At 40.6% G+C, this 27,012-nt stretch overlaps 1 protein-coding gene and 2 long non-coding RNA genes across 3 annotated transcripts in view; 2 read left to right on the forward strand and 1 right to left on the reverse strand.

Annotated features, from left to right (window-relative positions):
* LOC127482231 (uncharacterized) overlaps positions 1-27,012 on the reverse strand; it is a 60,113-nt gene that overhangs the window by 5,980 nt on the left and 27,121 nt on the right. The window contains exons 4-5 of the long non-coding RNA XR_007908471.1: positions 25,834-25,995; positions 1,912-2,020 (exon numbers count right to left, since the gene is read on the reverse strand). This is a non-coding gene — a long non-coding RNA (uncharacterized LOC127482231). The remainder of the gene's footprint in view (positions 1-1,911; positions 2,021-25,833; positions 25,996-27,012) is intronic.
* SHISA9 (shisa family member 9) overlaps positions 4,705-27,012 on the forward strand; it is a 172,252-nt gene continuing 149,944 nt past the window's right edge. The window contains exons 1-2 of the mRNA XM_051811181.1: positions 4,705-5,460; positions 12,600-12,727. Coding sequence (XP_051667141.1) covers positions 4,847-5,460; positions 12,600-12,727 — 742 coding nt within the window. The 5' untranslated portion in view covers positions 4,705-4,846. The remainder of the gene's footprint in view (positions 5,461-12,599; positions 12,728-27,012) is intronic.
* LOC127482375 (uncharacterized) lies at positions 24,515-25,838 on the forward strand. The gene is made up of 3 exons (XR_007908583.1): positions 24,515-24,822; positions 24,914-24,980; positions 25,178-25,838. It is a non-coding gene; the product is annotated as an uncharacterized LOC127482375 (long non-coding RNA).

The raw sequence follows: 27,012 nt of genomic DNA on the forward strand, positions 1-27,012 counted from the left end.
TTTCATGAAGTCCACTCCAAATCTGGATGCTGTCACTGCCTGCCTCAAACTCAATTGTAATTACTACAGTTTTGGTTTCACAAGAAGACTGAAGAGAAAAATATTAGGTTATAAAGGTAATTTCTACATTATAGAATTGCACTAAATTATATTCCTCCTCAGTGAGCCATAAAGAAAGTCTCATGGTTCTTTATTCATGCAGTACCTCCTGGCTCATTAAGATCTCTTGATGGTGATCCCTTTGCTACATGCAATGTATATTTTTTCAGACTTGATGACAATAACTAAAAATGCTCAACGTCTGTGAGATGTTCCTGTTAAAGTTTCTGTGCATTAATAAATATATAAGATCAAGCTCCTTCTGTCCTAGTCTGAATGTGCATCTTTTTTAATGAAAAGGGAAAGGTTAGTTTAAAAGACGTGTGCTCAGCAATTATGAGAGGAGAAGTATATTTAGTGTCAACACAGTGCAGGTTGGGATTTCACACGTTGCTGCTCTGATATGATATTAATGATTGCAGTTACTGGTTAAAGGAGCAAAGCCTTATGAAGTGTTCTCTGTAACTAAAGGAAAGGTCTAAAACAAAATGCATTTTGACCACTCAGCAAGACTAATACCAGTGGGAGAGAACACCCCTCACTGAGCAATGTCAGAACTTGGGAGAAGCAAATGGGGCTGTCTGGTGCATGCTAATTCAAGAATGTAGAGCTGTCCAAAGCAAACTTCTGTATTGTGTCATTCAGGACTGTTTACAATATTTGTAAACCATGGGACTGTATTTATAAACATAAAGTTGTTTGTAGCCTCCTTGTTAAAACACATTTTGCTTCTTTAACTCATGTTTGCTAAGATACCTTTTATTCTTGAACAGTGGACACCTTCTAACATTTACCTGTGCTTTTACAGACTAGTGATTGCAGCCCTGTTGCCAGTCAGTCTGCTGAGGTAGAATCATCACCTCTTTTGTTTTCCACTGGCAACACATTTTGTATCTATATATCCAGACATGCCATTTCAGTAGGAAAATACTACCAAGAAAGCAGACATTGACTGCTTCATTCCAGTTTCCACATGACATTTCTTATCACAAAATACCTTTCACATCAATACTGTCTGAGATCAGGCCTGTCTGGCTGCTTTTTCTGACAGATTCTCACAGCTCTGGAATGTCTGTTAATAATAATGATTGAGCTATATGGCATTTCTCGGGAATTAATGGTTGGCTAGAAAGCTCCATTGAATCAGTGCTCAGCAAAGGACTACTTTCTCTAGCAGGTAGTCAGTCCCAGAGAAATACTCAAAGGTTATCAACATTGTTATTATTAAAAGAAATAAATACAGAAGTAAAATTAAATATAGAATTTGGAACATAATAATTGCAATTGCTCTGTACATTCTAATTGTTCTATACTCTTCAGATTTGTCACCACCTCAATGTTCAGGTTAACTCATTAATTTTCTCTCCTAATTTCACGCCTTTTCAAACTCTCTTACATAAAAACACTCCTGCAAGAATCAGTTCTAAGACTATGTACAATTCCACACAGAATTCAATATATAGAGTATGAGTCTATATGCATTTATATAACTGCCATGTGTCATGAATACACATTGCTACAGAATTTGCCAGAAAAAAGTGCTTGTTTTCTATCTTAAAGTTGAACAACAAGCATTGCCATTGATTCATATTGTCTTGGTGAAAACAAGGCAAAGAAATTAGAGGAAAAAGATAATAAGAATTTTGTATAAGGTTGGTGCCTAAAAGAATTTCACTTAATTAAATGGATATGCACTTGAGTAAAGACAACTCTGCAGGTTCTAGTTGAAACATTCACCCTCTCAGTTGTTTCAGAGGCAAAATACATTCCTTATGGGATAAATCTGTAGAAAAGTAGGTAATTATTACTTACCTTAAAGCAATGTCAAAGGGAGAGGTCTTGAAATTCTTGAAGTCTTGAAAGTGATGATGATGGTGCTAAACTGGGAAATCTTTCATGTTTCTCAGCTTCTTAGACACAACTAAAATAAATGAGACATTTATTGACTGACTTAATGGAGAAAAACTTTATAACATCACGCAAAAAACCCAAGGTTTGTCTCAGTACTGTGTGTAATACACATTTCTATCAACTAGTTTTCTTGTTTCCATTATTATAATTAATGAGTTTATGTTTTGATCAAGCAGGTGTTCTTACCACTACATGCTATGAAGCCATTAAAACACAAAACTGCAGGTCTGGTAAAAAGGGTTTGTGCCCCAGTCTAGAACAACTCCAGTTCATTATTGGAATTTTAAGACATGGTACAGCTAAAAATAACTTCACTGATAATACAACTAGCAGGCTCAGAGAGCTCAACAACTAAAGTAACATATTATTAGGGATAGCATGATTTTTGGGTTCCACAGGTCTGATCCAAAGCCTCTTGGTGCCATAGGAAATATTTTTTTTCCAAGGAGCTTTAATCATCCTCATGTTTTTCCCAAGCACATGTTACTTAGGGTCGAATTCTGATCTCATGGACCTGAATCCCAGAGATGTTAGGTTCTAGCCTAAATCCTTTGGGCTTCTTTTTTATATGGGGATTCTTAAGGAAAGCCCCAGGAACTTAGCGAAACAAGAAACTTGTACCATATTTAGTCAGGATTAATCACCCATAAAATAAATCGGTTTTTGATGTTATTATTTCCACACATGTATAGTACTAATCATGCAAAATATTTAAGCAGCTTTTTAGCCATCAAATCAACAGGGGAACTTGCATAATCTTAAGCGCCTGACAGGACTGGACCTGAAATGTCTCTAGATGCAATAATAAGTATGGAAAAGATTCATTTTTTGCAGTATTTTCAGCACTAACTGCATCACAAAGTGTTAAATAATAAATAATAGCAGAGAGAAGTATACACGAGGGAGGAATGATATGATTTCAGAGGAGACTTGAAAGGGGATGTTGATGAGGTGGAGGTTTTAAGAATTAAATATTAAAAGCCAAAAAGACTGGTTTTGGCTGGGGCTGATTGTTTTTCTCTGCTAAGAAATAAAGGGGCTTTCTAACCTACCTCCTGGACAAAGATTCAAGGCTTACTGTCAAACTGTTCAGTGGAATCATCACCGTACTTAGAGTCTATTTTTAAGAGAAGGCAAAGGATCGCAATTAGCTAACTACAGCCCTCTCCGATTCCAAACGTCTGCTTTGTCCTCTGCCTCACCTTTCTGTTTATTTACCGCCTAACAACTCCACACGGACTTGGCCGAAGTTCCTGAAGAGCGCCAGCGATACAGTGGGAGAGGGAGGGCGGGCTGGCCCTGCAGAGCCCCGGCACACCAGCCCCTTCCCCAGGGACCACAGCAGCCCGCAAGGCCGCAGCAAGGCAGCCACAGACATGCCCCGAGGAGAAGGGAAGCTGCTTCCAGCACCAGCCCACACTGTTAAATCACGCCATAAGGGGCTTATTTCCTACATTTGGTGGCAGCATAGTATTCAGGATAATATTATTGCTACTTGCACAGGTTACTGCCGAACCGAAAGGCAGAGATGACAGAGTTAAATAACAGGGATGGAGAGTGAATCACTAAAAAGTCTTTCCCAGAGTCAGTTCTCTGTTTGGGGGAAGTTATTCCAATTCCGTGTCTCGCAAACAACCCGCAGCTTCGCTGTGTCCTCCGGAGCCAGCCGACTGACATTATAGAGAGATTTTTAAATAAATGATGTGCAGGGGCAGCTCATGTTTAGCAGACAAAGCCCCGCGCGGCTGCAGGGAGCGCGAGCACCGCCGTACCTGTGCTGGGCGCGCCGGGGCGAGGGCAGCGCCCGCTCCCGCCCGGGCGTAGCGGAGGTGCGGCCCCATGGACGCCGCTCCGCCCGCAGCACCTGCCTTTGCCTCGCAGGTGAGTGGATCTCCGGGGACCGCTCGGGGAGGAGTTACCGGGGGAAGGAGCGCTCTACTCGTCGGGAGAGGGACGCGCCGCTCTCCTCCCGCGGAGCTGCCCCGGGCTCGCCCGAGGAGCCCACCCCGCCCTGCCCGGGCTGCCCTGACCCCCCGAGCGCGGGGCGGGAGGAGGGACGGGACGAGGAGGCGCTCCCGCGCGGTGGGAGACGCACCTGTGGGGAGCGGGAAGTGTCTTATGTAAGGGATGGCGGGGAGCGGGGCCGAGGCGGGGGTCGGCTCTGCGGCGGGGGGAAAGCCCCACAGAGGGGCTGGGAGAGAGGGAGGGAAGGAAGGAAGGAGGGAGAGGAGCCCGGCAGGAGGACGGGCGGGCGCGCAGCGGGCTGGGCTCGCCGGGCTGCACCGCGCTCTCCCTCACGGCGCATCTCCCTTTCCTTCCCGCCGGCTGGATGCCGCGGCGAGCCCGGCCAGCCCCCCGCGCGCTGCCCCGGCAGCCCGGCCCCGGGCGGGGCTCGGCGGCTCTCTGAGGGAGTTGTGCGAGGGACCGCGCCGGGCTGCGCGGGGGAGCGGGCGGTGGGTGCTCCAGGCAGCGCGGGGAGGCTCCTCGCTCGCCCTCTCGCCATCTCCCCGCCCCTGCAGCGCCCTCGCCTCAGCCCTCCCGCTGGCGGCCCCTCCACGCCCCTCTCGCCAGCCCGGCGCGGTGCCCCGCACGCCGCCGCCACCTCCACCCCTCGGTCCTCCTCCTCCTCCTCCTCCTTCTCCTCCTCCTCCCGCGCTCCCTCTCACGCGCGCTCCGCTCCACAAGTGCCGCGCGGTCGCTCCCCGGGAGCGCAGCGGGGACGGGCTGCGGACCCTGCGCGGGGGCGGCGGACCCTGCCCGGCCCGTCCGGGGCTGTCCGTGGTGCTGGAGGCGAGCGCGGGCTGAGCGGCCGCCCGGCCCCTGACGGAGCCCCTTTATGTTCAGCTCCTGGCGCAGCGCAGCATCCAGCAGCTCGAGCGGCGGCGGCGGCGGCAGCAGCATCGCTGAGCCGGGGCTGGGAGGCAGAATGGAAGGCTTTATTCGGCTGCTCTTCGGCTACTTGGTGGCGGACCTTCTCACGCTGGTGTGTCGGGCTCAGGAGAAAGCTGGCCAGCAGCTGGGGAGCTTTGTGGTGCTCTCGGGAGGAAACCACTCCAGCCTCGGGGAACAGCTGGACCCCTCCGAGCCACCTCCCACCCCAGACTTCTGCAGGGGCTACTTTGACGTGATGGGGCAGTGGGACCCCCCCTTTAACTGCAGCTCGGGGGAGTTCATCTTCTGCTGTGGCACTTGTGGCTTCAGGTTTTGCTGCAAGTTCAAGAAGACAAGGCTGGATCAAAGCACCTGCACGAACTATGAGACACCATTGTGGATGAACACTGGGAAGCCTCCTTCCCGCATAGACGACCCTCTGCATGACCCTACCAGGGATAAAACCAACCTCATTGTCTACATCATCTGTGGGGTTGTAGCAGTCATGGTGCTGGTGGGGATCTTCACCAAATTAGGGCTGGAGAAGGCACACAGACCCCAGCGGGAGCACATGTCCAGGTAAGGCTGAGTCCCAGGCAGCGGGGTCCCCTTCCCCCCTACCTCCTGCCCAACCCCTAGAGAGGAGAGAGGAGCCCGTGTGTTCCTGGGAGACAAACAGCTCCTGCCAGGCAGCTGCATTCCCCTGCAAGGCGACCAACAGAGACCAACTTTGCTGAGCAGAGCTCCTGTGGTTCCCCCAGCCCAGGTAATCAAAGTATGTGCATTTGAGGAAGACTAGGAATAATTGTGGAGTCTGCACAGACAGTAGTGCATTTTTATCTGCAGTGCCTGACCCTCCTCTCCCCAACAAGATCCAGCAAGTGTTCCCGGATATACTGTGCGTGAATAGAAAACCAAAAAAAAAATTCTGAAACCAGCAACACTGAATTATAGAAAGGCTGATGGGTTCCCTCTTCCAACTGTTTCAAAGCTTGGAAAATGTTTTTACTTCTCAACAGAAGGATGTAAACAAATGCCATCTCACCCTCCCTCTCCAGCTGCAAAATGTTTTTTGGCAGGACCTTCCCTACTCCCCCAGCCCTTGCAAGTGTGTGAGCTATTTGTAAAATTTCTAAGCTGTGAAAATGAGTCAGGGTGGAAGGGAAGAGGAAGACACAAAAAGGAAAAGCTATTGTAGAATTTCTTACCATTTTTTCAGTTACTGTTGAGAGGTAAAAAATGGAATATGAAAGTCTTGCCTCATCCATGTGTGCGTGTGTTATAACTCTGTATCCACGGTGTAATGGCTGGATTATATCAAAGAGAACCTCCCCCACCTAGAGTTAGACATGCTGTGTACCATCTACTCCAGATCCTGGCTGCCTAGTGGTGGATAAGCAGGTGGGCAACTCGGGACAGAGCCCAATGGCTTTATCAACATATTCCAAACCCAGATTGTCACAGCAGTTCAAAATCAAGGCATAACACATTTGTCAAGTTTGCAGCCTGTCTGATTCTTTATGCTAATCCCAGGCACATGAAAGTAAAGCAGATGGGAGAAAGGCATTAAAAAAGGCAAACAGCTCCATTAAAGAGTCTAAATAGATCCCAGCATATTGGGCAACTTTAGTGATGAAATGCAATGAAAGGATACCTTCTACTGGATGTGCAGTGTGATAGAAAGCTTCCTCTTGCCCTGACTACTCTTGGTGTAGCTCACAATCTTTAAAGCTTAGATGAAGAGTCATCTTTGAAAGACAGTCCAAGAGATCAACTCAACACCTGGAGCCTTATTTTTTTACTGAAGTTTCTGCGTGACTTTTTGATTAACTGCTTGTCTTGAAACGAACAGAGAAAGTCACAGAAATACTCCTGCAAATGCACCACCAGTTCACGAGCTATTAATTGCTATTTATAAACTGGCTGATATGGATACGTTTTTACTACCGAGGGAAAAAGCACACTGCAGAAATTTTAGTCAACACCGAGTGTCAGTGACACTTCTGCAAAGATGTTTTTTGTTGAGCAAGGTATGATAAACCCTTAGACATTTAGAATATTCTCCACAACTAAATTGAGAAAAAGAATACAAAGGTCCCAATTTATTTTTTAAGTACTACTCTTAAACTACAGAGATCTTTTGGCAAAAGCTCTCCCTTGCTTCAGCCTCTCTCTGTAGTGTCTTCGTGCAGACAAAAAAGCAGGGCTTGTAAGAGTCACAAAAACCAGGACAGAGTGGCTTAAATAGGTCCTGTTTCTATGAGTAGAAATATTTGCTACCTAAAGTAGAGGTGTGAAATATTCTGGAAGGATATTCTGTTTTAGTTTGTGGAAATAGAATTACGGGGGATTGGAAAATCATTCAAGTCATCCTGATGTCCTTCAGTCATGGACACTGAAGATCAGGTTTCTTGGAGTGGTTCTTAGAAAAGGCCCTCTGTTACCCTGATTATTTAACAGTATCTGCGATCTCGTACTTTTCTTGCCATGAAAATGTTCAAGTCAGGATTATATAGAAACTTGGAAAGTCATGATCACATGGAAAAACAGTCACCCACTCAGCACACATAATAGCTAGTCATGTTCTGAAAAAGCAGTGCTATAGGTTTTTTTTTTTAAAAGTTCTCACACTCCTATTACAGCTGTGGGGTGGGTTTGCCATTAATTTGAAAAGGAATTAAGTTCTTAAATCCCTTTGGCAATTTACAAATATAATCATTGAGTGAAGAGTTGAAGTAACCTCTTAGTCCTCAAATGTGTGTTTAACTAAAACATTCAATTCTAGCTCATTTTACACTATTACACCATTAATGTCCTGGAAAAAAAGCTGCAATGCTTAAGAAATAATTCACCTGTTCAAATATTTAACAGTACCAACAATCAATGTAATATGCACCCTATATTCATATTCACCTTCTTTTAAAACATTCATCACTGCAATATAAAAAAAAAAATCCCAAAAAATAACACATATGGGGTTTTTTCTGTGCTGAACCTTATTAATAAGCAGAAGTATAATGCATCAAGAGTGTCAGGTAGGCCAAAGTAAAAGTACTAAGTGTTACTCCATTTTGGCTGGCAGCAAGAAACACACAGATGCTGATTTGTCATCTGTTTCCTTAGCTAAGATTGTCTCCTTTCCCTTCCCTAGCCAATGGCAACACGAAACACTTGAATCTTCTTCATTTCTGTGAACAAATTCACCTATCAAAGGGATGGTTCTGCTTATAAAAAAAGACAATGCATAATGGAAACAGATTTTTTTTGAGGGTGTTGATTTTTTCAAGAAAAGTGAACAAAAGAATATAACTGGTGTAAGTTATATATTTCCATTTTTAATTTACTAAAAGTATTTAAAAATATGAAGAGAGACCTCACATGTGGGACTAAGAACACTGACTTATAAATAGGAAGCAAAACTGTGCCACACTTATTAATTCCTTGCATTATTTCATCCCCCAGTCAGTAGATCTGCTGTTGAAGTAAGACACTGGTGTGTGTAAGAGAGGTACAATGTTAGTAAAGGAAACTTCACAGTCTTGCTGAACATAGTTTCTATACACCTGCCTCTCACTAATTTTTTTTTACTACTGTACCAAAACAAACCAAGAACAGTCCATTAACGTCACCGAGTTTTCCTGAAATATTTGACAATGGAAAAAGCATTGGAGGAATGCATCTATTTAGTGAAAACAATCCATAGGAAAAAAATCTCTATTGGACAAGTCTGTTTAGGAAAAAAAGAGTCAAGATTTGTCCTTTTTTAAAGAGACCTTTGTTACTTCCTTTTGTTTTGAGAAAAAAGGCCAGGTGTGGCACTGTTGACATTTCCTTCTCCTCAGATCAGTGCTTTTCAAACACCCTGAGTGTTGGCATGGAACTGTAAATCTGGAAGAGGAAAATGGAGAGGGGAGTTTTGCAGCATTAACTCTGCACTGTGTATTTCCTTTTAGACATCGTACCATAATGTTTTGTTTATATCATTCTCCTCATTTTAAAATTTGTTACTTGACATTAGAAGGAGATAAATATTCCCTTCAGCTCCAGTGTCCAACAACTAAGCAGTAACAGTGGTATCCAAACAGAGGAACTGTTCCTTTTCCCTCCTGTTTTCTAGGAGAGGAAGGCAATCAGATGGTGTGTGCAGGCAGATATGGCCAAGGGAATGAGTGTGGCAGTGTTGTGCATGAAAGGCCCCAGAACTGATCTGCCAGCTGAAGCAGATCTAGAAGCCCTGTTAGGCATACGAGGGCAGCACGTTCTTGCTGCTTAAGACAACGTCAGTGGGCCTTCCAGGCTCCACCAGTTAAAGTGGAAGAATCCTCTCTCAAAAATGAATAGAAGACAAAAAACCTTTTCTTCTGTTTCATGGAGGAGATTTTTCTGTAAATAAAACTGCAACTTTGTCTTCTTCCCTAATCCTTGTGGAGAATGTGCAAACAAGCCAAGAACTGAAAGGACAATATTTACAATCATGCTCTACGCTATAGCTCCTGTTTTCTGAAGCAGTGCCTCTGACAGTGTGTGAGCAGCCTTCCAAATATTGTGAACATCTCAGCTCTTTCTTCCTTCACAATGTGCTGAGCTCACGAGTGGTCTTTTGTTGATCATTCAAAAGGTGTGTACCTGGGGCCAAAAATAGCCTGACTTGTCAAAATCCTGAATCCTATGTGTGAAATTATTTCCCTTATGGATTTTGACCCAGTTTTGGAGGCACAATATGACAAGTGACCTTTCATGAAATCACCTGTTTCAGCTTCTTCAAGCTTGTACTCATAAGGGAAATGCCTGGCTCCACATGCTTTATAACACCCCAAACCATTATTATGTGTCCAAAAAGGAAAATCTTAGGGCAAGGGAATTGCTGAAGTTTTGTGATACTTGGATAGTTCATGAACTCCTGTGCAGGCAACATTTCTCCACTTCCATAATATTGCAATCAGTATCAACACACAGGACCTAATGATTTTGCTCCCTGATTTAGAAGGTTATCTTGCATTTTGCATTTCCTTAAAAAAAAATCATTCAGTATAGCAGAGGTGTGGATAAAGACCCTCTATGTATATATAACTTTTCAATGGGACCCACTCTAACACGTTCTTCAGATAATGATAAAAATCTAAATGACTCTATTTAGGTGAGACAAATGCATGAGTGTATTATAACAGTCTGTTGGCCTGTGTTGAATTTTTCAAAGCAAACACCTATTCAAATATCTTGTCGTGTACTGGAGCACAAGCCTCCCTTTATCCATTTCATTATATGGGCAAATCCCTAAAAGAAGAAAATGCAGGTACAGCATTTCCTTTGTACTTCAGTGGTACAAGCTGCTACACATTTTGAACTCTCCCTGAGATCAGTGGAGAACAAGGACAACCTCTTCATTTTATGAGCTATTCTGCCCTGGCTAACACAGTATAAACATGGGTGCTGTGTTGTTAAAAATAGAACTTGGTGGTGAGTAGTTCCTCTTAATATTGAAGAAGGAGTTGGACAACTAATTCCTTAGAACCCATATGAAAAAAGCCACCCTGAAATGGTAGAAAATGCAGCATTTCTGTGGACAGGCAGTAGTTAATCTGCCATCACACAGGGTGTTATTTAAAGTCTACAGAGAACAACATTTACTGTCGGATCAAGGGGCAATGAGGAAAGCATTTCTGAAAACCCACTCCCACAAAGTTTTAACTCCTGTATTGGAGTTTGGAACTTTTATTTACTTTTCTTCCCTTCCCAGAAATGTGTCCAGCTGCCTCTGCAACTAGAAGTAATATTAATGTCAATAATTTCCTCTGTATAGAGACATATTTGCATAAATTGATGAGATATTTAATGTTTTTGGTTCCTACTTATTTTAAACTGTATTGCAATATAATGCTTTCTTTCTGCATCATTTTATACATGTCTTTGTGAGATTTCTTCTGTTGAATTTTTATTATTCTGCTATGTAGGCCAGCTCTGCTATTTCTGCTGGATAAGCACTGCTTCAAATAGGAGCATTACTCTGATACCATTAATCATTTGGTTACTGTCTTCTGACCTTTTACAGTATCAACAGAGTATTCTGTAACATGTTGATCACAACTGTAACTAATATTTTAATAACATAATGCTAGCCATAAACACAATGAAACATCAGTATTGCTCAGCTGTGTACCAGAGCTATTCCTGCAATCAGAAAGCAAGATCCAGCTCAGGATTCCTTTCTATAAATTAAATGAAGCTACTTTTTAATATTTAAAAGTACAGTGCTACTTGATCAAGAAATCATCATGTCACAGAAGTACAGTGGAGGAGCTAGATGGCATTTACCATGGCTCTCAACAGTGAATGTGCTTATTTTTATTTATTTCTTAGTTTTTAAGCTAGTATTTCTTGATGCAGTATCTGGGACACTGTATATAATTTTGCAGAAAATTAAACTAAACTGGGCATAGTGCCCAGAAGATGCGTCCATGCCCTTAAAAAATAGCTCAAGAGGTCTAAAAATTAAAGCTAGTAAAACACAAAGGAGGTAAATAATGGTCCATGATGCATTGACCTGAATAGAAAAGGCTTGCATTGAACCCTGAAGACACTGGTAAGACACACTATAACTTTCCTTTGCCTCGGGCAGCAGGTTCTGCGGGTTGGCCAAGGGTTCCCTGGGCACACAGCTCAGAGGGTGGCTCTGGGTACACAGCTCAGAGGGTGGCTCTGGGCACACAGCTCAGGGCTAATGCTGCTCCTGCACAGGGCAGTGGCAAACCAGCACACAACCACAGATGGAGTTAGATGTTGCCATGCTGAGGGTTACAGAGCTTAGAACTTAGTGACTCTGGATCTGCAGGGCTCATCCAGGGCTCATCCAGTGCTTATCTGTGTGCCTAAGAATGGATTTACACTGGGCAGGACACTCGGCAGTGAAACGGGTCCTCAGAAAATACACCAGAGCAGGATGAGCCTGTCAGACACTGCCTGGAGCTCTGCAGTCCGAGTCCACAACAACCATCAGGGCCTGGCTTAACTTAGGAATCCTTTTCTTGCTCTCTCTTTGCCAGCATAAAGCTTTCATCCTGTTTCTGAACTGGCTTCAAAGGAGCAAGGAGTGTTCTGTGCAAGCTTTGCTCCATCTTAATGACTAGGATACCCACAGAAGTTAGAAAAGACATTTCTAATCTCCCCTTCTGTATGAGAAAAGCTTAAATGCCTGCCTATAGGAAAATCACATGACTTTTCAACTTCAGTAACAATTTTGTATGAAAATTGTGAAGACCACTGCGTTGTGTGGTGCTCTGTGCAAATGTATGTGTGAGAATTTACTTCGACAGGCCCTGTTAGTAACCTAGTATGAAGATAACTAGTTTGTGAAAGGTACAGATGTGGGCTGGGTGCTGAGCTGCTCAGCTTGACCAAGGTGGCAATGTTACTGAGCACATGCAATGGCAGAACTCTTCAAGTCTCAACAAGCTTAAATTATGTTCCTCCAAAGCAAAGACAGCTTAAGAACTTACTGTGTTTCTGTGTTTCACTTCTAGCACACTGTCTGAGACAACCTAAAAAGAGCCTTAGGTGTGAAGTCTCACAATGAATCTGCTTCCCTGAATTTGTTGTGAGGGGAGCTGTTTTCTCTAGCAGACATTATGATCAACTTCCTCTAGAACTAAAAAAGAGCTTGGAACATATTGGTGATGTCTTACAGATTTTGCAGGTTCATTCTGGTTTTGTTTGGTTTTCAGGGCTCTTGCTGATGTTATGCGACCTCAAGGTCCTTGTACAACAGATCATATGGAAAGAGATCTAAACATTGTAGTACATGTGCAACACTATGAAAACATGGAGACAAGACCTCCTCCAAATAACTTACGTAAGTTGAATTATAACTTTGTCAATATCTGGAATGCTGGCACTAAAGGGAGCATTATGAAACAAATATTGGTGGATGTCAAATGAGGATCAAGAGTACATTGGTTCTTGCAAAGCAGAAATATTCTTTAACTCACAATTAGAAATATTTAGAATTTCCTAGTGCAAAGAGTACAACAGTGAGAGAAAGAAATTTTGAAGAGGAAAATTAGTTATTCTATTTAGTTTTATCTAGTTGTCTTGTTTGACTAGTAATGATTTTGTACCTTTGTCTCCTTCTACCTGGTGTTTTTGCTCAGCTTACCAATCTTTGCCTTATTCTGTGTTTTGTTGTACTAAAATACAAACTGTTAAGGTTACAGCCAAATTTAACATGTTTCATAGGGCTGTAATATCCAATAAGGAAGTGGGCCCATTAGGCTGTTTCATCATAACCACTAGGAAAATAGGCAGTGGATGGCTTTGTTCTGTGCTGTAGATCAATGTAGATGTGCATTTTGCTGCAAGTACACTTTTACTGCCTTGGTGTTTGGATTTTGAAACATTTAAAAAGCATTTGCACTTGTATACAGAAAGCAGAAAATTTGCTTATATTTGAAGTTTTATTTGGACTGCATTGTGCAGATAATGTGAGATTTTAGTGCCTTTTTTTTTGGAAGGGTGTAAAAACAACAGGAGAAAGTGCAGATGTCTGTGCTGGATGCAGTCCTGGTACCTGGTTTGTGGGAGAGGCTGAGGGGGATTCCTTATGTAACCCCTTACAGAGTAATAGAGAGAATTTAAGCTGTGACTCTGCTAAAGGCACCCCCTGCAGCGGGGTGTGACACCTCCTCTGCCTGCCCTGCTCCCCAGCCCAGTGCTCCCAGCTGGGTGGGTGCAGAGCTGCACTGCAGAGAGGGCAAGGGGTGCACACACTGCAGCCTTACACCCCTAACCCTGCAAAGCAGAAACTCCTGCTGCTCTGTCAGACCTGCTCAACCCCCTGGAGTGAGCTGGTTGACTTTGGAACCTTCAAGGAGGATGGGAATAAACACTATATCTCTCTTTGCTCTGTGTATAAGCTCTTTGCTGATGCCTGAACCTCCTATGGCCATTTTTTCAAGAATGGTACCAAATGGTAACGAAGTTTGGGTCCTTTATTTTTTCTCATGTGTGAAATGTTTATTCAGAATCCCAGTTAATGAAGGAGCCAGAAAGTAAAGAGGTCCTTACTGCATTGACTGTATCTAGATTTTTGTACTGATCACACTGAGATATTTTGCTTAAAACTCTTTGTATACTACAATATACGACATAACACAGCAGGCACTTAAACTCATTGTTTCTTGGATTTGAATTCAGATTTAAGCCTTGCTTCTATGAACTCTTGCATAAAAATGCAACTCAGAGCCACATAGTTACTGCATCAAGGAAGAAAAGAAGATACATTTAATAGGATGTTGGTTTGTGATGATCCCAGCCACCCATACAGCTCTGTCTCAGAATATGGCCCTCTGGCACAGAGGGAAGAATTCTGTGTGAAACAGCTCTTGCACCACTGCAGTTTCCATCAAAGAGGCCCTGCTGCTGCTTTGGAGCTCTCTTAATCCATTGGGCAGTGGAAAGGGCAGTCCAAGACTGCTTCACAGGCAACTCAGGCATTGCTGCTGCAGAGGGAACCCTCAGCAGCCAGCAGCTATGATGGTAACTGCTTCACTCTTTAATCAACTTTATGCATGAAGTCAATAATTTTAGATTGTTCAGTGCAAACCTTCAAGTGGTGAAATTACTCAAGGCATTCTATAACCAATATTGCATACATTTACTTCAGAGCAAGTGGATCATTGTTCTATATTTGTTGCCATTTTATTCTCATAAACTCATGTAAAACATGCCTAAATGACCGACTAGAATTTGCCAGAACATCACAGATGATTGAGGTCTGTTGAAAGCATGTGCACTTATGGTGCAGGAAAAATCTTTATAAAGACAAATGATTAGGACAAATTTTCTAAGCCAGTATTTTAGCAATTGGTATTTTATAGTGGAGTTCTGAAACACTGCAAGAGTGGATATTGCTGGCAGAAACTTTGGCAGTGAAACATTACTTACTACCAGTGCTGGAAAAGTAACAGACTTTTCTGGGGCATTTTTACAAGCAAATAAACCAGAGTGAATTACAGCTTTCACAGAAATTCTATTCCAGATCTTTTCTTATACAGAGAAAATGAAATTGTATCAAATTATTGTATCATAAACTTTAATATGTATTTTCAGAGTTGTCCAAGTTATCACTTTCTATCTACTTTCCATCTCAATATTTGAGGCTGGTGTACTTTTCACGTTGGTCCATAGACATGAAGAGGGCAGGAGGAATTTCTTAGGCATTATGTACCCATTCCATTTGTGTCTTTCAGAATACTGAAGACAAACCACTGAAGGCCAAACATTATTAAAAATGTTCTAGTTTGAATGTTCATTTGCTCTTTCTGTCCCCTTGAAAATATTTTGCTGATGTTGCCAACCCATTCTGAAAGTGTTTTATGAAGGGAAGCTCTTTTGTCAAAATGACAACCTAAACATGATCTCTGACACTGAAAATGAGTGGACTGTTTGTTACCAGAGGACAAAATTTCCTGTGCTGCCTGCAGTTAGCACAGCTATTTGCCAAAACCCTCAGGCCAGTGGAATCCGAAAGATCTCTTTTCAGCAACTTGCAGTTTACTCAGTTCCTTGTCCCTTCTCTTCTGATCCCAGAAAAGAACAGACATATTGGAGTTTGTGGGAAAACACAGGTTTTTTTTCTTTACCCATGTTAATCCAGGCAACCCAGATGATTTTTAGTAAAAACTATTTTTTTCTTAGTGGTTGTTGGTTGTCTTAATTTTCTTCCAGTATTGTGCTTTCCTTAGGATTACTTTTCTGTTATTTCCCTTCATTCATACACATTAGAATGGAGTGGTGCTTTGTAAACAAGCATTCAAGTCTTCTAACAGGAGATGTTAAATAAAATAAAATGGAAAAAAAGGGGGACATTTAAAAGTTATGTTAAAAACATAAACCCAAACCCAAATCTTTCTGCTGAATTTGAGTTGTTGTGTTCATCTCTGACTTTCATGAATCTTAAGAAAGCAGCAGCATTCAAAGTGTTCTCGTCTTCTTGTTTTATTTTTTTTTCTCCTTTTCTACTTATTGTGTTAGAAGTAAGGGATTTATTTAACTTGTTGGGATTACAAGACTGCTGTAGTGGGAGTTAGAAGGCTTTGTAGCTTCAGCCTCATTTCTGAAACGTGATTACTGCTATTATTTCTGATTCATGATCTCTGATAGCACAGAGAAAAAATACTGAAGTTAGTGTAATCCACAGGCACTTTTCCTAATGATCAGTAAAAGCTCTGTTACTCTTTCCCAATAACTAGCCTTGCACTAGTGAATTTAAACAATTTAGGCAGGCTCCCAAGATAAAGGTGACTTTAAAGGGAAGCCAATTACAGATTAAGGAGGTTTTAAGATGAAAAATGCTAGCTTTACTTAGTTTGGCATGTATGAATTATTCCTTTATTTTGAATTTAACTTGAAAAAAAGAAGTGGATTTTAACTCACCATTCGAAGAAGGAAGTGTTGCATTGTGTTAAATGGTGAGTTTTAATATTGGCCAAAGATATGCAGCCCATGTGATTAAAATGACTTTTCTTTTTTTTTAAATAAATGCAGCAATGTGTTTGCTGCTGCATTTGATTGTCAGTTGTCCTGGATACAGACTCACAACAAATGCTAATGCTGAAAACAAAGCCAAGACATTTCTGTAACTGGTGCCTTATGATAAGTTAACTTTGGTTTTTTCTTTATTCCTGTGTTGAGACAGCAGGCATTTAAATAGGAGGGTATTTTTTGAAGTTCTTGTCTATTAGAATAAGCATTCTGTATTGCACATTCCTGTGCTTTCCCCCATTTCTGTAAGTAGAAGCTCAGGCTGTGTTTTCCAGTGAGAGGAACTGTCACTAATTTCACACTGTGAAAACAGTTAGATTTGCAAGAATGTTTTGTGGTCTCTTTCACTCCCTGGTGAATATGCTTTTTTTATGGTTGTCTTTGGCAAACTAATTACTTTTATGATTAACATACCTAAACATGCTTACACGAGATGATTCACTGTATTGTGTTGCCTAAATGTCCTTCCTACTGTCGCTCAGTGGAAATAAGTGTAGAGGCTTATTGAGAAACTCCAGTACAGAGAAGTGCTGTTGTTCCAAATGCAAAGCTCTTGAAGTGTATCAAACATGCTAACTAACTTGCTTACACAGTAACTGTTGGGCAATTAATTGCATGATACTGAGGTGGTTGAGAACATGAAGGCACAAAGTGCTTCTGGTGACAGGGGCCTTGAAACTTCACCCCAACCCTTCGGACACGGGGCTGCAAAATCCAAAGGACTGAGCAAATAGCTGTGTTTGGCCTGGTTGGAATCTAGGTTGTTTGGCTACAGCACAAATGCTTTTTTTGGGGGCTATATGCATGGGTCTAGCCCAGAGGAATTGCACTGTTTTCTTCACAAACTTTAATTGGCTGTTTGTCTGCTCACTCAGAAGGACAAAATAGGGACAGAGGAGTTGAGCTGCACAGACAGGGCTCCAGCCGTGTTTTACGAGTGGAAAGATGGACAACACTAATAAGTTTTCAGCCAAGAAAAAGATAGTTTTAGCAGAATGACAGAAGGAGTGAAGAAGTGCTGCTGATGGAGTGCTCCAAGACAGTGAAGGATGAGGGAGAATAAAATGTCCAACTTAACTGAGGACGTCCTTAGTTCACAAGAAGCTGCTGTGTTATAACAGAGGGCAGGGACTGTTGTCAGAAACTATTGGGAACTTGCTTACATTTAAAGCCTGAGTCTCAGTGTGCAAACCTCACTTTACTGGGGTTTCTGAGATCTATACAGGAGGCACCTTAACACTATTAAAAAAAAAATCTGATAATTTAGACTAAATACCTGAACTAAACACAGGCTTAGGGAGAGCTACTTATGGCATTTAGATTGGCATTCACCACAAGGAGGAATAAGTTCACATTTAAATTATACATTTTACAAACTAATCATCCAAGAAAAAGCCCAGACTACTGTCATCAGCAATGTCAGAATAAATATTGGGTTTTTTAAATACAATTTCTGCTTGAGATTAGAAGCTGCAAACTGCTTTGTCACAACTATCTTGAGACCACTTTTAAAACACCTTTAAGTTAATTTCTAACTGAAATCATGCTACAAGTAGAATTTCAAAGCATTATCAAATTGGTGATATATTTTTTGTTAATATAACTACAGTAAAAGCAACACATTCCAGATATCCAGAGCTTCCTTGCTGGAGTCCAGATTTCCCATATAAATGAATTCCTCTTGCAACTTAGTCACTGTAAGACAGCAATGTTTAATCAGTTCTGCAAGTGTGGTTAGCCTCATAATCATTATCAGAAAGTTTTTAATTTTATTCTAAAATACTTCTTGTTAGATCTGATTTTATTGGAAACTCTCTGAGATAGCCATGGATCCCACCTGCAATTTTAGTTTTGAACCATATTAGGTAGGTCTTCATAAGCTCTGCTTATGTAACCATTTCCATTAGAACTGAACAATGAAGTTTTTGCTCTATCTTTCTTCATTTATTTTACAATAAGAACAATTAGATTAGATTACTGCCTTGCATCCTATCATTTACTTCTATTCAGCTTTTAATTCAGAGAAATTTGACATCTCTTAATAAACATATTCATCAATGTAAAACATCTTTGGGAGAAATACAGTTAATCACTGACATTATCCTTTAGTGGCAAGAATTAACGTTATTGTAATAAAAATATTAAGAATATATTTTTATATTTTATACTGTAGTTTAAAAGGCTGAATGATTATTTAATAAAATAAAAATATTGGCATGACAGACAAGAGCATTGCTGTACTAGACTATTGTATAGGCAGTTTGAGTCACCCAACAGCAGACTTGAAAAGCACATATAAAGGATGAGACTCATTTTGCTGTCATTGGGGTGCAGATTAGTACTTTGAAATGTTGCCCAATAGTACAGGGATGTATTTACCATCTAGAAGATGAAAAGTTCAGCGTCTTTGGAAAACAGTGATGTGTTTCTCTTGTGATTCCACTTCCACTTTGCAATCTAAGTTTTACTCATTAAGTGAGGGGCTGTTCCTATCACCTACTACTCAATTTAACATCTAAAATTCTGTTTTGTCTTTGGACAGGCATGCTGAATAATAGTGTCCTCAGGGTGGAATCACTTCCAGTCCCAAATGTTCCCACTATTAACCCCAACTCTCAGCAACATCAGCCATCAGTGCTTCATACCTCTCACATCTTTCATATCACTGGGATTATTAATGTCAAAAACTGGTGTAGAGAACAATGCCAAACTAGTGAGGATCATGTTTTGGAAAAATACCAACAATCCAACACCACAACTTTTGTATGACTGCATTCTGCCAGATTTGTGCTCCTTAAAATGAAGAATAGAAGCTGATACATCTTATTTTTTGACATGGTCAGAGTCACTGAAAGGCAAACAAAAAGTACCTTTTGCTTTCACTGTTGGTTTGCCAGCACCCTCACACAAACTGCCCTTGCCTTTTCCGTGCCAAAACAATACTGTTTTTAACTGCTGACTTACAGCTTAATCATCTCTCTAAATCCTTGAACTCCCTCCCTCATATTTTGTTTCAAAAGTCATAGATTTGTAACAAAAATGATAAAACCATGAATTCACTAATATGTCCATTTCTGTCCATGCATTCAGATGCAAGTGTTAACTATTGTACACTGGTATATCCGCAGCTAAAACTATAAATTTTTATCACTCTGGCTGTGCAAAGCTTTGATAATACTGTATTTTAGATGTTAAAATGCTCTTATCAGAAATTTAACATTCTTAATTTTTCAATCAGTCATACCAACTTTGCCAGGCAGAATCAGTACAGTGGTTGCAAACTAAAGTAGAAGAGGTTGACTGCATACATTAAAAAACTTATGAATACACATCCCAACATTACCAGGCATTCTTGAGATGCTACTCCAAGAGAGATTTGTACCAACTTCAATCTACAGTTTCAATCACAAACGATTTGCAGTACTTTGTTCTATGATCTCTGCTTTACATCATAACTTTCCTTCAAATGTACACATTGCCTCTGATTCCAACTTTATTATCACAAGATAAAGTCAAGAAGGGAACTAAGTGTGTTTAATATTTATGAAATAACTTTTAAAAAAAGTTTTATGATAGAAAAAAATAGTTGGAAAAAAAATCTCTGGAACCATGATACAAAACTACATTAATAATCATTCCAAGATGATTAAAATGTGGATTTTAATGTAATCTTTCATTTTTAGTTATCACATCTAAATAGCTTTTAAGATCCTTCCAGTAACATAAATTTGTTTTTAGCTCATACATCTAAGTAACATATCTGTGCACCCAAGCTTAAGGCTCTAACTATACTTCTGAATCCATAATGAATTTGTAACATAATCCAAAATAATCCAATTGCCTTTTACCATCCACTCTTACCAATTAAAGGAAAGGTACATTTGATAAATAGTTATCTACAGACACACACATAAGCCTAGACTAAAGAGAATGTGCCTGACAAAGTCTGGACACCACTAGAGTTGCCATTTGTTTAGCTGGAAGTGTCCACAGTAAACTGTCTCAAACATGGGTCAGCTTTTTACCCTGGAAGGTTTGTTCTCACTCTGTTAGTTCACCTTTTACACTACAGCCAGGAAAAGAAAAGCCAGCCTTTCCCATGTAGACAGTTGCTCTTCCAGGGCTAATCTGATCACTTCTGAACTGCTTTATTGTTTTCTCTTAACACATTCTCCACTCACACTAAACCTTGTGCTTCCTATTGCTGTCTCCTCTGCTGCCCACAATAAGCTGGACCTCTATGACTACAAATACTGTTTGATGATGCTGGATTTGATTGTTTTAGAAAGCCTGCAGCCAGCCAGCCTGGATAACATAGGAAAAAAGTCCACAACACAGAAAAATACAGCAAATGCCTGCCAGCATTTAATTTACCCCCGGGGCACTGCAGGCGAAGGACTTTCAGCCCTGGGTTCCAGGGTGTGACTCTGAGGTGGGGTTGGCACAGCCTGTGAGCCTTGCAACAAAAGTAGGATTTTGACAGTGCTTGGAGTAATGGGCAGATAAAGCCAAGTAGATGAAATTCTGATTGGTCAAAAGTCATAGTAAAGCATTTGTCATCTCTAATGGCTCACAGATTTCACCCGGGGCACTACAATTCATGTAGGACCTCACATACACCTTGTTGAGGGGAATTGTGTTTTTGCTATTCATCTGGAGTAAGGAGAGAGATAAAGGGATATGCAGAAAGTTTATCTTATGGCCTTTCAAAAAACCCCCATGATACAGCTTAAGGAGTTCAGTGTTGGAAAAGGAAAAATGTTCACTGCCAAAAGCAATACAAACCAGTCAGGGGAAGTGCAGTGAAAAACTACCAAATAATTTACCAAATCAAACCCTCCTGAGAAGTGTTGTGAGAAGCCAGGAGGCTGGAAGAAGTTTTCAGCTAGACGTATTTTCCATTTCTGTTCTGATTTTGGGGAAGTGTGGGAGTCTGCAAACAAGGAAAATGTCCATGCCCTTGGCACACAGGAGGAAGGGAACCTCTTGTGCTCTCCTTCCACGCCCGTCCCCTTTGGCAGCACAGCTGCTGTGGCTGAACAACTATTGTCACCCCCAGGAGGCAGAACAGGCCTCTTGGAGAGTTTGGGTGGACACCTAATTCCCAACCCCTGAACCCTGGCACAAATCACAGTCACAGGTGGCAGCTTTCACCTGAGTAAATGGTCTGAAATGTTTCTGGAATGTTACAGGAGTAGAGCACTGAGCACAGTGGGTTTGTTTCGTGGAGGCCCTTCCAAGTACGGAGGGATCCAAGGCAGCACGTTTGCACTGGGGGAGTTGGCCAAGCCCAGACTAACTGGTCTGCTGCTCTGGCCAGGGGGGTTTGGCCTGGTCAAGCAATATGCTTGTGTCATTCAGAGGCGAATTACTGCATGAATTCTTGTGTTAAAAAGAATGAGGCCCATTTATAGTATTTTATAAACAGCTTCCAAAAAAGAAATATGTTTTTTGTTTTTTGCTAATAGCTTGGCTCTACCTCATCAAGTGACCAACTCTAGTTTAAAGAATATATTTTACATATATAGTAATGGTTTAAACTATTTGCTGTTTTCTCAAAGCTGTAAGGTTGGAGAACTGCATTCCTCCTATAGTAATCCAGATTCCTGTTAAAGTTTCAAGTTAATTTCTGAACAGCCATTGGTACTGTGAGGAAACAATCCTTATCCTTTGTCAAAACCAAATCTGACCAGCACTTTGGTTAGAACAATTTCAAGTTTCTAGTCCTAGATCTGTAATTAAGTTGCCAGTAAACACTTAGTTAAATGAACTTCTACAAGGATTTTTAAAGTAAAATAATTTACATTAGATATTGATAACTTCTTTCTCATAATTTTAGCACTTATTTTTCTTGGTTCTTGTTTTTCCTCCTTGCTTAAAATTTTCACTCAAGAAAAGAGGTCTCGCAGAAATAATTAGCCCCAAATTTCTCACAGAAGCAATTAGTTTCTCACAGAAATAATTAGCCCCCCAAAAGATCTTCAAGAATCCATAGAAAATCAGAAGGGATAAGATATTTGCAGAGGGGTTTTGCCTAAATTTTTAACTAGAATAAAGATATCTTTAAGAGCTATAATATAAAAATTCACTTACAACAGCCATCTCCTTATTCTCTAGTATGTGTCTGAGATTAATCTTGTGTCTAGAAGTTTTTGAATCAAAGTCAGTAAACTAAAATTTTACCTTGGGAGCCCAGTATTCTGTTCCTTAACCATACAAAGGTATGACTGTGGTGATAGAGAAGTCAGGCACTAAGTCTGAATAAAAATGTTTGTACAAACTCAGTAACAAATACCAGAAAGTTCTGAACCTTTAAAAATATTAAAAGTAAAATTATTTATGCTTCTTTGAAAATGTCCACATTTTAGCAGATATATTCTAGAAGATAAATATATAAAATACAATTTATATTATTAAGCTAGCTTTTTCTATCATTTGTTTATTATATTAATAATTTAATGCACTCATCTAAGAATTACCTGACTAATTTTTTTTCCAGCTGTGATCCTATGACACTTATAGAGAGGTCTAAATAACTTTATGCAAATAGACTAGGCTTTTTTCCTCTCAGAGTAAGCAAATTACAGCAGAGAAAAGAACAGCAGTGCTGCAGGGTTCTTTTCAGGCACATACAAATGACACACTTTATATTATGATGATCCTGTATTGTCATAGTCTAGCACTTCAGAGCCATTAACATTTATTTGCGAAAATCTGGTTTGAAATATTTATTTGCAAGCTGCACTTTATTTCCTAGGTGACACCTTTTCCATCATTTCTGCAAATATAGAGAGATAGATGAAGATGTTTCTGGAACCAGAGACACAGAACTAGAGCAATGCTGCAAAGTGTGAATCACCTGTCTGCCCTGTGCATAGGGAAAGATTTTCAGATTTTATAAGCGTCAAAATCACCCAAACATTTTTAGAAAGGAAAACAAATGGTCCATGAAAATCTGGTCTTTGTAACTTAGTGCTTTACTCTGCTGAAATTGTCCACTGGAATAACACTAAAGTTTCCCTTTCCTCTTTGCCACCTCTCATGTCTATTAAGAAGAGGAAGGACTGTTCCTCTCCCTCCAGCCCCTCTGCATCTCAACAACCCATAGCCAGCACCTCAGGTTCCTCCTGTGTTTCTTGATTTTGTCTGGGCAAAGAATAATACTCTTTTCTGCAGTTACTCATCCTGGTATACATGTACTGACTGATCAGCAAGCAGAACAAACCAAGCAAACAACTATAAAGTTTGTACTTCAGCCTTTTGTCTCCATTCAGCCATTTGTTTTCCTAACAGCTATAGAAACATCTCATCCTTGAGATCTCAATAACACCAAAAAGGGCAAAGGAGTTAAAAGCTACTAGAGGGAGTAACAGATAGCTAGACAAAATAAAAATTACATTACCCATGTTCTCTTTTAAGAACAATAAACCTTGAGTTATTTACTGAGTGCAATAAAATCCTACAGGGCATTGTTAGCACAAAGTTTGGATCCATAAATCAAATAAGTATTGAAATTCTGCTCTGAGAGTCAAATAGTGAGATCTAGTCATCAGAAGCCGGAAATGCCAGGAAAACAAGAAAAGAAGGATAATCTATGGCACATCCTCTTCCCCATGGATCAAAGAACTTATTTCTCAGGATGATGCCTGCCTGGTTGTAGTGTCTAAATTAACTGTACAAGAAAGACTGAAAGAAGTCAGAATATGTCAGAAGGTCAGAGGAAAAAACAAGCTCAAAACTTTACAGATGATTTATTAATTGCTAATTATTCTTATTTCCATTTTACATGATATTAAGTGTGTGCTAGAAGCTTCCAAATGGAAAATCCACACAATAGTTAATGGAGTTAAAAAAGCAGCATTAATCCTCTTTTATGGCTTGCAACACTCTTGGGAAAGAAGATGCTGCGCAGCTTCAGTGATGCAAAAGTCACTGGTGGTAAGCAATCTGAGGCTAACTAGCAAAATATAAAGGGAGAAATCCTAAATGCACATTTCCCTTTGGGAAATCTCTGTGTGTAGCAATGGATTAACTTTCCCCCCATACCTGTAGTCTATATGGAGTTTGAGATCAGTGCACCCTGAAGGTTGGTGACCATGAGCTATAACTTTAATACTCTTCACATATAGACACTGACAACTCTTTTCAGCTTTGAAGGAACTAACAGAAGAGGAATATTTTTTTCTTAATTATCACCCCAGAAAATTAAAACTAGAACCATATGCATGTCACAGTCTGACATCACATGCATGACTGAATCCTGGCAGTCAGTATGTCACAATCAATACTCCATCAGCTGAAGATTCTTCCTGAAATATTCTCACAGTAACTTGCAGCCATGGATTTCCCTGGATTTGACCTGTGTGAGATAATTGCAAGTGCTATGCAGGCTGCTTGCTCTGTCTTGTGGGTTTGATATCAGTGACAGCTCCTAACTGTGGCAATCTCACCAACTTTCCTCTGATTAAGACATGCAGCTTTTTTTCATCATTCACAGGACTAAAACAAGTACAGGTTTCTTCTTGTGTTGAAACAGTTCCTGACCCCCCTCCACATCAGAAATGGTGAGGCCTTGCAGCTGGAGCTGTGTCCACAGAAACCAAACCTGACCTTTTTCCAGTCTGACTGCACACAAGCTGAATACCCCTGAGCATCAGATTATCTGTGTGCTTCACACTGCAGAAAGGTGTTGCAGAAGCCAGTGCAGCGCTGGCTGTGGTCCAGCAATGCAACATTATCATATTTGTGTTTTTATGTTTAGATCCCTGCAGCTGGCCAGCACAGATTGCTGCTGCCACAGCTGGCTGAGGTGGTGTGTGCTGCTATCGCTGCCAGTCAGAGCAAACGAGGTTTGGCAAACTACAGCACACAATATCAGCCAGCCTGGCAGATCCAATTCACAGTGAGGATCAGCACAGCCTTAACATAAAGAAATGCCAGATGAAAGGGTAACTCGCTCAGAGTGGATGTATTGAACACACAGGATGAGAGAAGCTGTCAAAGGGAGATGACAATGAAGAGCCTCATTTCACAAAGAAGATGTCAGAAAGCACACAGAGAGAGTGGGTTTGACTTAAAATGCTCTGGAGATTCTTTTTTTTTTTTTTTTTTTTCCCAAAAGGATTCAAAATTTCAGAACTAGGTAGTGTGGAACACCTGGAGCAGCCTACGTAGCCCAGCAAACTTTGAGAGCAGAGCTGGAGCTGCAGAACAGATTTTTTTACCCCATGGGTAAAAGTACCTGCCCTGAATTTTGACACTCTATCAGCTTAACTCGTTTGGTAGACCTTTGGATGATAACCATATTACATTTCTCTTTTTAAGCCATAGTTAAATAATATCAGAAAATGGGTAAGCAAAAATGAGTCTGAAAACCAATCTCATCATATATGCAATAGTAATAACTTAATGACTTACCCAGCTGTGACTCAAAAGCAGTCCAGGCAAAGTTTCATTCTCCACAGCCCGAGGAGGATCCAGTGGATGATGCCATTTTTTCAGCACTCCTTCTCTCTCAATCTCTTTCTTGCCCATCAAAGCTTTTCTTGCCTTCATGTTTGTGATTCTGCCTTTCTGTGCCTGACAGTTGTAATGAAGATATGCCACAGTTAGTGACAAGGCAACTATTCTGGAAAAATACTGCCAAAAGAGATGAAATGAAATACTAACACCTGACATGGGTTTCTGGAAGTGATCACCAATATGCAAATTTATGTAATGCTCTGTAACTTACACAAAAAATCATATTTGCTTAGATGTCACCATTAATTAAGAAAATCAATGAAAACACTTTAAATGAATGGAAGAAAACAACTTACAATTAAAATGTCATTGCAGCATAAGGATCTATAAAGGTGATATGGGAAAAGACAGCATATGTTTGTCTCAGCTTCAACACCAACTCTAGCAACACCAAGTGTTACGAATTTTTAAAAGCTTGAAGTTGTGCTACTTGGCTTAGAATAACAAATGGGTTTTTAAACAAATAATTGCATTTTCTTACATACTTTATTTTATCACTTCGGGACAGTGCAAGTCTTTATGTGTTCTGCAATGGAACATGACATTCCACTTCAAATTTCTGAATTTAGGCCACTTACACACAAACTGTGTATAAACTGTCACAGTATACACAGCAAATATATTAATATATATACCTCCACACGTATTATGTAATATGTAACGTAGCACATTATGTTCTCAGTGCAGCACTAACACTGGATCAAAAGGGTAAATGCAGAGTAACACAATGGGTTTTTTTCCCCAGCTCTGTAAGCAATTCTTGTTTTGCTATCACCTTGCCTTTAAGTATTAGCAGGGAAAGAACCTTTGTATGAATATAGAAACAAAAAGTTCCTTCTGAGAGATACATTTTCTATTATTATCTGTAGCCACAGTTACAAGATTCCCTGTACTAACCCATTGCACATTCTGTAGCAAACGAATGTATTTTAGCAGTGGCAGCAAGCTCGTTTCATGAGCTTTGCACCCATTATTTACTATCCTTTGTAATTATAGTACCTATTAACTCTACAGGCACAAAAAAGTCAAGAAATTTGTATCTTCTGATCTTAGGATTTAGTGCCACACAATGTG

The sequence above is a fragment of the Manacus candei genome, unplaced genomic scaffold (assembly GCF_025592945.1).
Source record: "Manacus candei isolate 608988 ecotype Guabito, Panama unplaced genomic scaffold, ASM2559294v1 h1tg000002l, whole genome shotgun sequence".
Lineage (NCBI taxonomy): Eukaryota > Metazoa > Chordata > Aves > Passeriformes > Pipridae > Manacus > Manacus candei.